This window comes from Physeter macrocephalus, chromosome 4 (assembly GCF_002837175.3).
Source record: "Physeter macrocephalus isolate SW-GA chromosome 4, ASM283717v5, whole genome shotgun sequence".
Taxonomy (NCBI): domain Eukaryota; kingdom Metazoa; phylum Chordata; class Mammalia; order Artiodactyla; family Physeteridae; genus Physeter; species Physeter macrocephalus.
In genome coordinates this window covers 38,569,684-38,581,379 of record NC_041217.1, presented here as the reverse complement: position 1 = coordinate 38,581,379, position 11,696 = coordinate 38,569,684, and the positions used below count along the sequence as shown (strand labels likewise).

The following is an 11,696-nucleotide window of genomic DNA, read 5'->3' as shown; positions in this document are numbered from 1 at the left end:
GGACCTGTGCGCCCCACCCCCAGCTGTCTAGGTGGTGTGGGAGGGAGAGGGAGACTCAGGGCTAGGATGCCTAAGCCCGCTTCTCTCCCAGTGTTCTGGGTCTCCCTCCACCCAGCACCTGGAGCTGTTAATAGCACCTTAAATGAGATGGGTGTGAGCCGGATCCCAGCTGCCCACCCCAGTGGGACTCTGGTGCACTGGGAGGGGGTGGTTTGGGGGACAGAACAATCATAGCAAACACTAATGCAGTGCTTACTATGTGCCAAGCACGGTTCTTAGTAATTTACATAATGCATATGTATTAATTCATTTAATATAGGTAGGTACTGTTATTATCCTATTTAAGAGATAAGGAAACTAGGGCACAAAGGGATTAAAAACTTCCCCAAGTTCACACACTTGGTAAGCGGTGGAGCTTGTGAAGGGGATGATGCCTTGGGACCTGGGGCTTGTTCCTTCCTGTCTTGTCCTCAGACCTGCCTTGCTGGTGAGCTGTGCTTCAGGCCCCAGCCTCTCTTTCTCTCCTTTTCTCTGGCTCACCTAGGCTTAGGATGCTGATTACTCCCGAGTCTTTTCATGTGGCCCCATGATGGAAGATTTGGTGGGGGATATAAGGGGCACCGTCCTCTTCCCTCCACGTTCCGGCAAAGACAGGCATGGAACAGTATTTTTTTTTTTTTTTAATTTTATTGGTGTATTGTTGATTTACAGTGTTGTGTTAGATTCAGGTGTATAGCAAAGGGGTTCAGTTATACATCTACATGTATTCATTCTTTTTTAGATTCTTTTCTCACTTAGGTAATCACAGAATATTGAATAGAGTTCCCTGTGCTCTACAGTAGGTCCTTGTTGTTTATCCATTCTCTATATACTAGTTTGCATCCCAAATTCCCATTCCTTCCCTCCCCCACCCCGCTCCCTCTTGACAACCACAAGTCTGTTCTCTGTGAGTCTGTTTCTGTTTCATAGATAAGTTCATTTGTATCATTTTTTTAAGATTCCATGTATAGGTGATATCATATGATATTTGTCTTTCTCTTTCTGACTTACTTCACTTAATATGACAATCTCTAGGTCCATCCATGTTGCTGCAAATGGCATTATTTCATTCTTTTTAATGGATAAGTAGTATTCCATTGCAGATATATACCACATCTTCTTTATCCATTCATCTGTTGGCAGGCATTTAGGTTGCTTACATGTCTTGGCTATTGTAAATAGCACTGCTGTGAACATTGGGGTGCATGTATCTTTTGAATTAGAATTTTCCTCTTTTCTGGATATATGCCCAGGATTGGGATTGCTGGATTGCATGGTAATAGAACAGTATTTTGGGAGAGCTCCCACAGCTCCCTCATTGCCACCATTACCCTAGAGGTTCCTCCCCAGGCAGTGGGCTCTGTGGCCTGGTCCCTGGCCCCCGCCACACTTGGTAGGTAGGTGACCTTGCCTATTGCATTGCAATAGGCAGATCTAGCAGATGCAACAGTTAACCTTCTCTACAGGGCAAAGGAATTTCAGATGCAAACTACAGGGGGGCCGAGGCAAGTCACAGTATCCATTCCAGGCTTAGCATGGGCTTAAAATATTTCATAATCCCTTTCAGGCATTCCTTGTCTCAGGGCCTGTGGCTATTTGGTGGGAAGACCCTTCTTTCCTTCAGACGTGAGCCCTCAGGGCTGTGGTTCTGGGCCCTTTCGCCTCCACTTGTCCTTGTCCAGGCCAAAGAGGTAGGAGCCTTTCCCACGTGACTCTCTTGGCTTCTGGTTGAACCTGCTGTGTTCCTCTGCTGGTGGCCCCTGGCAGCACCCCGGGAATCCTGTTTTCTCTCCCTGACTCTTCTCTGGCTCAGAGCTCAGCAACCCCCTTGCTGATCTTTACTTAGCCTGGTACTCCAGATTATCACATTCTTGCTTTCCTCTCTCCAGGCTTCTGTACCCCACAGCTGTCTACAAAGCCTCTTTGGCTCTTAATGGCTTTGCCCCTGTGACGTCAGCCAACCTGTCCTCCTGACTGGGTTGAAGGCCTTGCTTTCATTGCGTGGGCTGGTTTTTATATCCATTCAAGGATTTCTGATAAATACATACCTGGCTGTCAATTACCAGTCTTCATGGAAAAATTCTTACTATGTTTCTCTTAGAATTTAAAAATACTGCTCTTTCCAATTTTCTTATTTTGCCACATTGAACCCAGTTTTACAGATGAGGAAACCCTTTTCAGAAAGGTAGATTGGCTTGCCTGACACAAGCTGGGAAGTGCAGAACTGGGATGCAAATTGTGTGCGATTCGCAAGACCAGGTTTGTTGTGCTAGGCCAATCCAGCTCCTCTACCAGGTAAGGAATTGTGTGTAAACCTGGAGGTGGAATGTGAACCCAGGCGTTCTGGCTGTAGATTCTCTTTTACCTAATGCCACACACGCTAACGTGTCTATAGCAAAGAGAGCAAGCAGAACCTGCGGTGCGTGCTCTGAGTTTAGGAGGGGCCGAGGGGCATGCACTTGGGTTTGGGCCTTGGTGTGTCCTCATTTAGCACAGCTGTGGTTGGTTAGAGCACAGAGCTGGTTTCCAGGCGGTGGTCACAGAGCTGCAGACAGAAACCCAGCCTGGAGTCTTGCTGGTGACTTGTATATATCAGGGTTCCTTGGTTATATCAGGATGTTCCAGCCTCAAGTCAGAGGTGATGGAGAGGGCCCCTGTGCTGTGGCAGTTATGCTGATGGTTTACAGTGTTGAGTGCCTTTCTGATAACAAAGCACACTTAGAGGTATTCTTTCATTAGATCCTTGCAATGGCTCTGTGAGGGAGGGGGCCAGGCAGGTATTTTAACCCCCAACTTACAAATGTGCAACAGGCTCAGAAAGGTAATAGCCTCTCCAAGGCTATGCAACCAGAAATTGACAAATTCCAGACCAAGCCCAAGTCTCTCATGATTGTAAATCCAGTGACCTCATGTTGCCTCTGAGTAAATTTGACAACTTCAGTTCTTCCTCTCTGGGCTCCAGTTCCTATATGCCTGTAGGGGGCGATAGAGGTCTTTCTATTTTGGGTGCTCTGAGAACTTTCTCTCTTGAACCCTTTGAACTTATCAGTGTTACAGCACATTATCTCTCTGGATTAGAAACATTTTCTGTGTGTCTACCTCCCCTCATGCCCTCACCCCCCAGTTTGAGTTCTTTCAGATTGGGACTCTTCTATTTGGTCTTGACATCTAGCACAGTGTGTGGCCCATAGTAGGAGCTCGATAAATGCTTGTTGAATTGAAATACATGCAAATGAAATTGGCCAGCATCTCCTCCTCCTTTTCATAGTGCATGGGAAAGGAAAATAACCTTTTTCCTTGGTCCATCCAAATAAATGAAGTTGAAGGTGGCAAAACTCAGGAGCTGGTCAGTGTCCTTAGATGGCCACCAGGTGGCAGTGTGACCCCATGGCGACCTTGTCTTCTGCCTGCTCCCTAGGAGACTGAATTATCTGGGCCTCTGTTGGGGGATTGCCTCTGCAAAGCCAGTTTGCATTTGGTGATCTGAGACTGACAAGTCTCGGTCTCTGCCCCTCCTCTGAAAGTTGCGTGTTATTGTGGAAAAGGTTTAGGCTTTGGAATCCACCAGGCCTGGTTTCCAACCCCGGCTCTGCCTTTCCCCAGGAACTGAGCCTGGGACACACTACTTCTCTGAGCCTCAGTTTCCGCATCCTGTAAAATGGGCAGCCGTTGTACAATTAGGAAAGGACCAGCATATCATAGACCATAGCATAACTAAATGTTAGTTTCATTTTTGGAAATTCCTGTTTGCTTTTCCCTGCCCTCTGTAATCTGGCTCCGTCCTGGCCATCTGATCTTACTCACCAAGCTTCATGCACTTTTCAGCAGGTCTCTTAGTGCTCCTGATGCATCACCCACCACCCCAAGGAACCTCTCGGTACCAAGATGACTGCCATGGCACCAGGTGTCATATGCAGGAGAGATGGTGTGCGTTCCCTGTGCTCCTTTTAAGAGGCCTCTCAGCAGACTTCCTATAAAGTTCTTCTTGACCAGTGTCTGGTCTTAGTAAAGGGCTTGGCTTAGACGAGTCAAGATTCAGCTCTTCAGGACAGGAATAAAGACGCAGATGTAGAGAATGGACTTGAGGACACGGGGAGGGGGAAGGGTAAGCTGGGACAAAGTGAGAGTGTGGCATGGACATATATACACTACCAAATGTAAAATAGATAGCTAGTGGGAAGCAGCCGCATAGCACAGGGAGATCAGCTCAGGGCTTTCTGACCACTTAGCGGGGTGGGATAGGGAGGGTGTGAGGGAGATGCAAGAGGGAGGAGGTACGGGAACATGTGTATATGTATAACTGATTCACTTTGTTATAAAGCAGAAACTAACACACTGTTGTAAAGCAATTATACTCCAATAAAGATGTTAAAAAAAAAAAAAAAGATTCAGCCCTTGAGGCAAGTGAGGGCCCCAGGCTGCTTTAATACCCCTGGCCACTTGGTCCATGGAAGAAGAGGGGACAAGGACGAGGCCCGTGCGTTAAATAACTTGCTCAAGGTTGCAGATCTAGTAAGAACCAGGATTCAGACCACACCGGGCTGACTCCTGAGGCTATCTGTTGGTAGAAAGGACATTGCTCGGGATTTGATATGCTGGGTTTAGGGATCTTGGAGGTACCTTTTCTAACTGATCTGGAGTCTCCCCTGTCTCTAGGCCCCTTTCCATTGTTGTTTGGGTTTTTCTTGGTCTGTCTTTCTGCCCAGGTGTCCTTTGCCCTCTGTCTCCCAATGCTCAACTCTGCTCGCCTTCTGGAATAGACTTCATGCCCATAGCTGGGCCTTTCCCCTGAATGGTCAAGGGTGGTCTCAGAGTAGCTGTCGAGACCCCACGAGGGGTCATCTTGAGGTTCCTTTTAGAGCAGATGAGGGAGCTGCAGAGCTCTGAGTCGGGGCTTAGGAGTGGAAGTGCAGGGAAAGTGCTCAGGGCTGGTGTTGGGCCAGGGTAGGGAGAGCGGGTGGTGTGTCAGTGGGGACGCGGGCGAGTGCGTGGGCCAGGCCTTGCGGCAGGTCCGGGTGGCGCAGCAGCCGCTGCCCCGCTGCGGTCACTCAGGAGGCGTTTGGCTTGCAGATGCTCCAGGACTGCCCCAAGGCCCGCCGGGAGGTGGAGCTGCACTGGCGGGCCTCCCAGTGCCCGCACATTGTACGCATCGTGGACGTCTATGAGAACCTGTACGCGGGGAGGAAGTGCCTGCTGATCGTCATGGAGTGGTGAGCAGCCCTCCTCCTTACTCCTGGCCTGGCCTGGCCCCGCTCCCCACCCGGCCCCTCACCTCCTGAGTGCTGCCAGATGGGGACCCTGGAGCTTAAAGTGTAAACGCCTGAGGTTTGGAGGGGCCGTGGGGGAGTGCCAGTGGGATGCTGTGTCCTCAGATCTGGCTGTGGCTTGTTTCAGTTTGGATGGTGGAGAGCTCTTCAGCCGAATCCAGGACCGAGGAGACCAGGCGTTCACAGAAAGAGGTAGAAAGGGTCTGTTGTGGGGCCTGGGCTCGGGCAGGCACGGCACGGGGTGTCTGAAGGGGCTCTCGTGAGAGGCGTGGAGGCCTGCTGCCTTCTCCGGCTCGCCGCGGGGGCCTTCCTCCTCAGCCGAGCCAGGGCTGCTCCTCATTCCCTGGTGTCTGGGGGGCGGGGGTGGACGTAGGGAGCCTTAGGCTGTGTGGCGGGGATCGGTGTATTGGGTTTTCAAACCTAATGACACATCTTGTGACTTTCCTTCCCGCTCCCACGTTCCCGCTTCTCTGCAGAGGCATCAGAGATCATGAAGAGCATCGGCGAGGCGATCCAGTACTTGCACTCAATCAACATCGCGCATCGGGATGTCAAGGTGCCAGCTGTTCTTTTTGTCCCCCACTCCCCCCAGTCCCCCCAACTCAGGTGCCATGGGGGCCGTAGGGGTCAGGGTCGTGGTGACGCTAGGGAGGGTCCCCAGAGTCATCCTGCATCCCTGCTGCCTGGCTCCTGAGCGAAAGTGGGGCGGAGTGCCACTCTCTACCCTGCAGGCCCTGCCCTCGCTGGGCAAACCCCCACCCCAGTCATGAAGCCTTGTGAGGTCACCCTCGCCCTGCGGTGCTCCTCAGTCACGCCTCACCGCCACACCTTCGGTCTCTGTGTCACTGCAGTGTTCACTGCGGTTCTCTGCATCAGTGTCCGACTCCCATGCACGCTGTAAGCTCTTGGGAGGCAGGGAGCTGAGGGTCCTCACCCTCAGCTGTGCAGATCACAGGGGCTGGACAAATGGTTGTGGAATGGAGGAAGGAAGGAAGGAAGGGAGGGAGGGCGTGATAGCCCCTCACAGGTTCAGCAGAGGTTCTATTTATGTCTCTCTCTCTGCAGCCTGAGAATCTCTTATACACCTCCAAAAGGCCCAACGCCATTCTCAAACTCACTGATTTTGGCTTTGCCAAGGAAACCACCAGCCACAACTCTCTGACCACTCCTTGTTACACGCCATACTATGTGGGTAAGTCCAGAGGAGGCCTGGGGAGCTTGTCTTCCCCAGAGCTTTTCTCAGACCCTCCTCTTGCCGGTCTCAGGGCCACAGGTCCTAGGAGAGTTGAGTCCTCAGGCCCTTTCTAGCACTGGTTCTGATGTGACCCGACCCAAAGCAGGGCTCGTCAGAACTCAGCTGGGACTGAAGCATTATAGGAAATTATCTGCCTGAGATTATGGGTGGGATATTGCACACATGCACGCTTTTCCTGAGAAGAGCTGTCATTCCCATCGGATTCCCAGTGGAGTCTGGGATGCAGATTTGGTTCAGGAGCCCCAGCTGACTGGCACAGAATAAACTCTCAAAACGTGTTTGTCAAATTAAATGGCAGTCTGAAAGGCTCTTGCAGTTCAAGACTTGTTTTATCTTGGGATTCTAGCCCTAGGGCTCTCTTGGAGAAGGGTCTTCTGGTCTCCTTTGTTCCGCCCTGGGTCTGGGCTATGACTGTTCCCCTTCCCAGCCCAGCTAAGGTCCCATCAAGATGGGCTGAAGGGTTGGGTGGGGAGCACCAGCCACCGAGGAACTGCGGTGGATCCCAGTGTTCTGAGGGCCAGGCCCACCCACGTTGACCTTTGGTTTGCAGCTCCAGAAGTGCTGGGCCCAGAGAAGTATGACAAGTCCTGTGACATGTGGTCCTTGGGTGTCATCATGTACATCCTGTGAGTGTGTGGGGAGGGGCCTGGGGAAGTGGGGCTGGGCTGGGCTGGTCTGGGCTGGGGCGGGCTGAGAAGAAGAGGCAAAGATTAGCGTTCCCCTTCTGGATGGGAGATGCCCTGAGAATCCCCTGCATGTCCCTGTCTCTCTGCGTTTAGTGGATTCTGACAGCTAAATGCTATAAATTAGCTTATGGGCAGGAAAATGTGTGGTTTAGATACTTGTATGTTGGATTCCCGGGCCCTGTCCTTGACTTTGTGTATTGTACCTGAGTCAGTGAGTCCCAATTTCTCTGTGACCTTTGCAAGAAGAAGGCTGCGTCTCGCTCTGGTCCTGGTGCAGGACCCTAAATAACATCAGCTCTGTCCCTCTCTTCCCACTTGCTCTCGGCTCAGGCTGTGTGGGTATCCCCCCTTCTATTCCAACCATGGCCTTGCCATCTCTCCGGGCATGAAGAGTCGCATCCGAATGGGCCAGTATGAATTCCCCAACCCAGAATGGTCAGAAGTATCAGAGGAAGGTAGAGAACCCACGTGTACATGTGCGTGTGTGCAGGTGTGTGTGCGTGTGCAGGGGTCGTCTCACGTGGGTGGCGTGGCTGTGGATCCGCACCTGGCCCACAGCTGCTGGGTACGTCCTGTCTGTGTGAAGGGCCTGTGGCAGAGCTGGGGTATGGGGCGCGTGGGGCTGTCAGGGCTGGAGCCGTCGTGGTCTTCAAGGCTGGCTCCTTGGGTGGTCTGTGTCCATGCCCCTTTGAATCTGGTTTTTCCCTGAAAACTGGGAAGGAGCAGGAGAAGGGGGGTGGCCCCTTAGCCGCCTCTGTCCCCTCCCCACACCTCGCTTTCCCCCACAGTGAAGATGCTCATCCGGAACCTGCTGAAGACAGAGCCCACCCAGAGGATGACCATCACCGAGTTCATGAACCACCCCTGGATCATGGTAAAGCTGGTGGGCTGGAGGGGCCTGGGTTCATGCGGACTGTCCCTTGGGGCTCCACCCCACCCAGGCTTTCACCCTGACACTTTCCTCTATCCCCAGCAATCAACGAAGGTCCCTCAAACCCCACTGCACACCAGCCGGGTCCTGAAGGAGGACAAGGAGAGGTGGGAGGACGTCAAGGTGAGGGGACCGCTGGCCAAGGGGGGCTCAGGGTGCTTGCCGAGTGCTTGGGTGTGAGAGGCGGTGCTGGCCCAGACGGGCTGCTTCTGTACTCCTGTACTCGCTCACCCCTCGGGGTGTCTGTTACAACAGCAACAGCGGCTCTGAGCCACTTCCCTGCCGGGTTGTGGGCAGAGGTTCTGTGTTTGGTCTAAAGTTGGCCGTGGCTGTTTTCTACAAGCCCTCTACTGTCTGGGTCTCTAAAGGGACGCGAAAGGTCATCCGGTACCATCTCCTCACTTTGCAGACGAGGAAACTGACGCCCGGGGGGGTGGGGTGACCTGTTCAAGGTCACGCAGCTAGTGATTGGCCGGGGCAGACACGAACCCAGGTCTCCCGACTCCTAGTCGGTGCTCTTTCTGCCTTCCCGTGGGGTCGCTGGAGGGCTCTAGGAGGGCGGTGGCAGCACGGTGGCCAGGCTCTGTTGACCCAGCCCTGGACCCATCAACCAGCCTGCCCTCTGTCTCTTCTGCCCCCACCCGTCACCCTCATCCTGCCCTTGCTTTGTCTGTCGCCTCTCACGTTTTTCTTGGTCACTGCCCCCCAGGAGGAGATGACCAGTGCCTTGGCCACGATGCGGGTCGACTATGAGCAGATCAAGATAAAGAAGATTGAAGATGCGTCCAACCCTCTGCTTCTGAAGAGGCGGAAGAAAGCTCGGGCCCTGGAGGCCGCGGCCCTGGCTCACTGAGCCGCTGAGCCCGTCCTGCTCCACTGGAGGACAAGCAATAACTCTTGACCTGAATCTATTTTTTAAATGAAGAGACACAGAACTGTCCACTCCCGCCTCCCCTCCTCCTCAGCCTCATGGAGCCCGGACCTCGTCATAGGCTGAATTCTGCCTTTGGTTCTGGCCACCCCTGAGAGGGAGAGCCTGGAAGGCTGGGAGGGCGTGGAGAGAAGGAGCAAGATGCTCTCGAACCTGTGCTCATTTTGCAGTTTTATCAATAATTTGAGTTAGAATTTTTATGAAACTTCTTTTATCGTTCTTGCCCTCATTCCTGCTCCTTCCCCCCAAACCCTTTCCTGTCTGGATACTACAAGGGTTTGGGGTTTGTTAAAGGGTATTTGTGATAACTGTTATAGGGGGCGCCCCTGTGTCGTGCCACCAGCCCTCTAATTTCCCCACTACAGCCCCAGGTCCCCGCTGGCTGAGGCCTTCCGGGAGCTGCAGGCCGTGGAGGGCTGGGGCCAGGAGGCCACCCACCTCCTCTGCTGAGCCCTCAGACGTCACCAGTGTGCCAGACGGATAGGAGTGAGTGTGGTTGTGTGTGTGCGTGTGCCCGTGCCCGTGTGCCTGGATCAGTGCCTGGGCCTGTGCGTTTGAGGGGCCAGGGGCAGGCAGGGCTGCAGAGGGAGAGCCTCTGTCGGGGCTCAGGAACTGTCTCCCTCCTCAGGCCTGCCCTGCCCGCGCTGGCTCTGCCAAAGTGCCTGGGAAGCGTGTCCAGATTCTGAGCCAGGCCGTCCGTGCCTGCCTCTGTGAGCGGGTCCTGGGAGGTGGAGAGGAGTGACTTAGCACCGGCACAGCGACCAGGAAGACGGGAGCCCCGCCCAGGACCCCACTCCGCGCTGAGTGCTGGTCCTGGTCCTCTGAGGCGCTCATCTACCACGTCATTTCTCTGCTTCCCCTTCCTGCCACTATTAACCCGTTCATGTTTATTTTCTTACATTTTTGCTGTTTCTCAACAGGCCCACTCTCAGCCCGCATGGGTGAGCCTGGGCAGTCGATGAGCGACACAGAGCTGCTGCGTTTCGTGTGCCTCCCGGGCTCTGGGGCATCGGCAGCACCCCCTGGTGGGCAAAGACAGCACCACTCTTGAGGCCCTCCTGCAGATCTCCATCGAGCGGCCTAGCGGCTGGGCGGGGGAGGCTTCACACCAAAGATGTCCCGATCCTGCCCCCTCCCCATCAGCCCCTTCCCCCCGACCCCAAACAACTCAGCGTCAAGTGTCCAGGCCAGTGGGGGGCAGGGGGGGAGGGCCCTCCCTCCCCAGTATTAATTTGCAGCAGTGTGGGGAGAGAGGTCCTCTGTGCCATGGTCCCTTGGGGCAGGGGTGACAGTAATGCTTCAGCTTTCATCTCCCTCAGGGGCCGGGTTGGGGGGCGCACCCAGGGTCTTCTCTGGGTGTGAGGGAAGGGCTCCGAGTGCCCGCGGCACCTCCCGTCTCTGGTGGCGTGTCCAACACTCAGATTGTTGTAAACTCTTGTTGTTTTGTATGAGCAAAATTGTCTTTACTAAACAGATTTAATAGTTGAAAGGTTTTCTTTCTCTTCCTTCGTGGGGCTCAGCCCCTTGACTCCCCACCTGTCCTCTTTCCACACGTGGAGAGCGGTTCTGTGAGTTGGGAGGGCAGAGTCCGTGTGTCCTGGGAGAGGAGGGGAGGGCTGCCGGGCGAGAGGGAGCCAGCGCACGCCCCGCTGAGGGCCTGGCCAGGACCTGGTGTGGGGACGTGAAGAGCAGGGCTGGTGCCAACCACGGTGCGGGGAGCCCATGCTCTTTTGCCAAGTATTGAATCAGGAGCCAAGCTGCTTCTCAGCCCAGTTCTTCGACTTGTTTAGCCACAATCAGGTGCTGACACCCTCAGCCTGGGGGGCTGGCTGGTATGAGGTTTGTGAAGAAGTCGCTGGTGGTGAATTGGTTCAAATCCTGGGAAAGAGTCCAGAGGAGCAGGTCAGCGTAGTTCCTGAAAGTTCCAGGAGGAGGTGATAGGGGTCAGGCAGAAGCCAGAATACTCTACCTCAGACCTGGAAGAGGCCTCAGGGCTCCCTCCATTCACAGATGAGAAGGCTGAGGCTTAGAGGTGGGGTATCTGAGACGCACAGTGAACTGGTTCGCAGTGGGGCCCGAGGTAGAAATCGGTCTGTTGACCCCACTGCTCTCCCTCCCAGTCAGATGGAAAAATAGTCGTTGGTAAGTTCACCTGCATTTTCTCACTTGATCCTCAGAGCTGTCAGGGAGAAAGGCAAGGCAGGTGGTTATCCCTGTTTTATGAGCCAGGAAGCCGACGAAGGGCGTGAAGGGCTGTGCTGGGGATCCCAGAGCGAATGGGTTTGGACTAGAGCTCAGGATCCCAAGGCCTGGGCTGGTCTCATCCTAAGACCTGGTCTCCTGCCTGGAGGAGAGGCCTGCTCATCCCCCCCCCCAGTCAGCAGTGGGCTCGCATCCCCCCTGCTCGGGTTCGTGGCAGAGGCAGGGCATGCCTGTGGCCCCATGACCCCCCCCCCCCCACAACTCCTGAATGCGGTTGACTCCTACCTTGAAACTCCACCCATCACTCTAGAAACCATCATTCGAATGAACCAGCATGAGGTTTTGCTTTCAGAGAAATCCTGTCCCATTGTCTGTGCTTGTGCGG

At 54.1% G+C, this 11,696-nt stretch overlaps 1 protein-coding gene across 1 annotated transcript; it reads left to right on the top strand.

The window, feature by feature from the left end:
- The first annotated feature begins 4,831 nt into the window (after positions 1-4,831).
- On the top strand, positions 4,832-10,575 carry MAPKAPK2 (MAPK activated protein kinase 2). The gene is made up of 10 exons (XM_055083867.1): positions 4,832-4,852; positions 4,939-5,249; positions 5,434-5,498; positions 5,783-5,862; positions 6,372-6,498; positions 7,112-7,187; positions 7,578-7,702; positions 8,036-8,121; positions 8,221-8,301; positions 8,888-10,575. The coding sequence occupies exons 1-10, from the start codon at positions 4,832-4,834 to the stop codon at positions 9,029-9,031; spliced, it is 1,116 nt and encodes a 371-aa protein (XP_054939842.1). The 3' UTR covers positions 9,032-10,575.
- Positions 10,576-11,696: the final 1,121 nt, after the last annotated feature.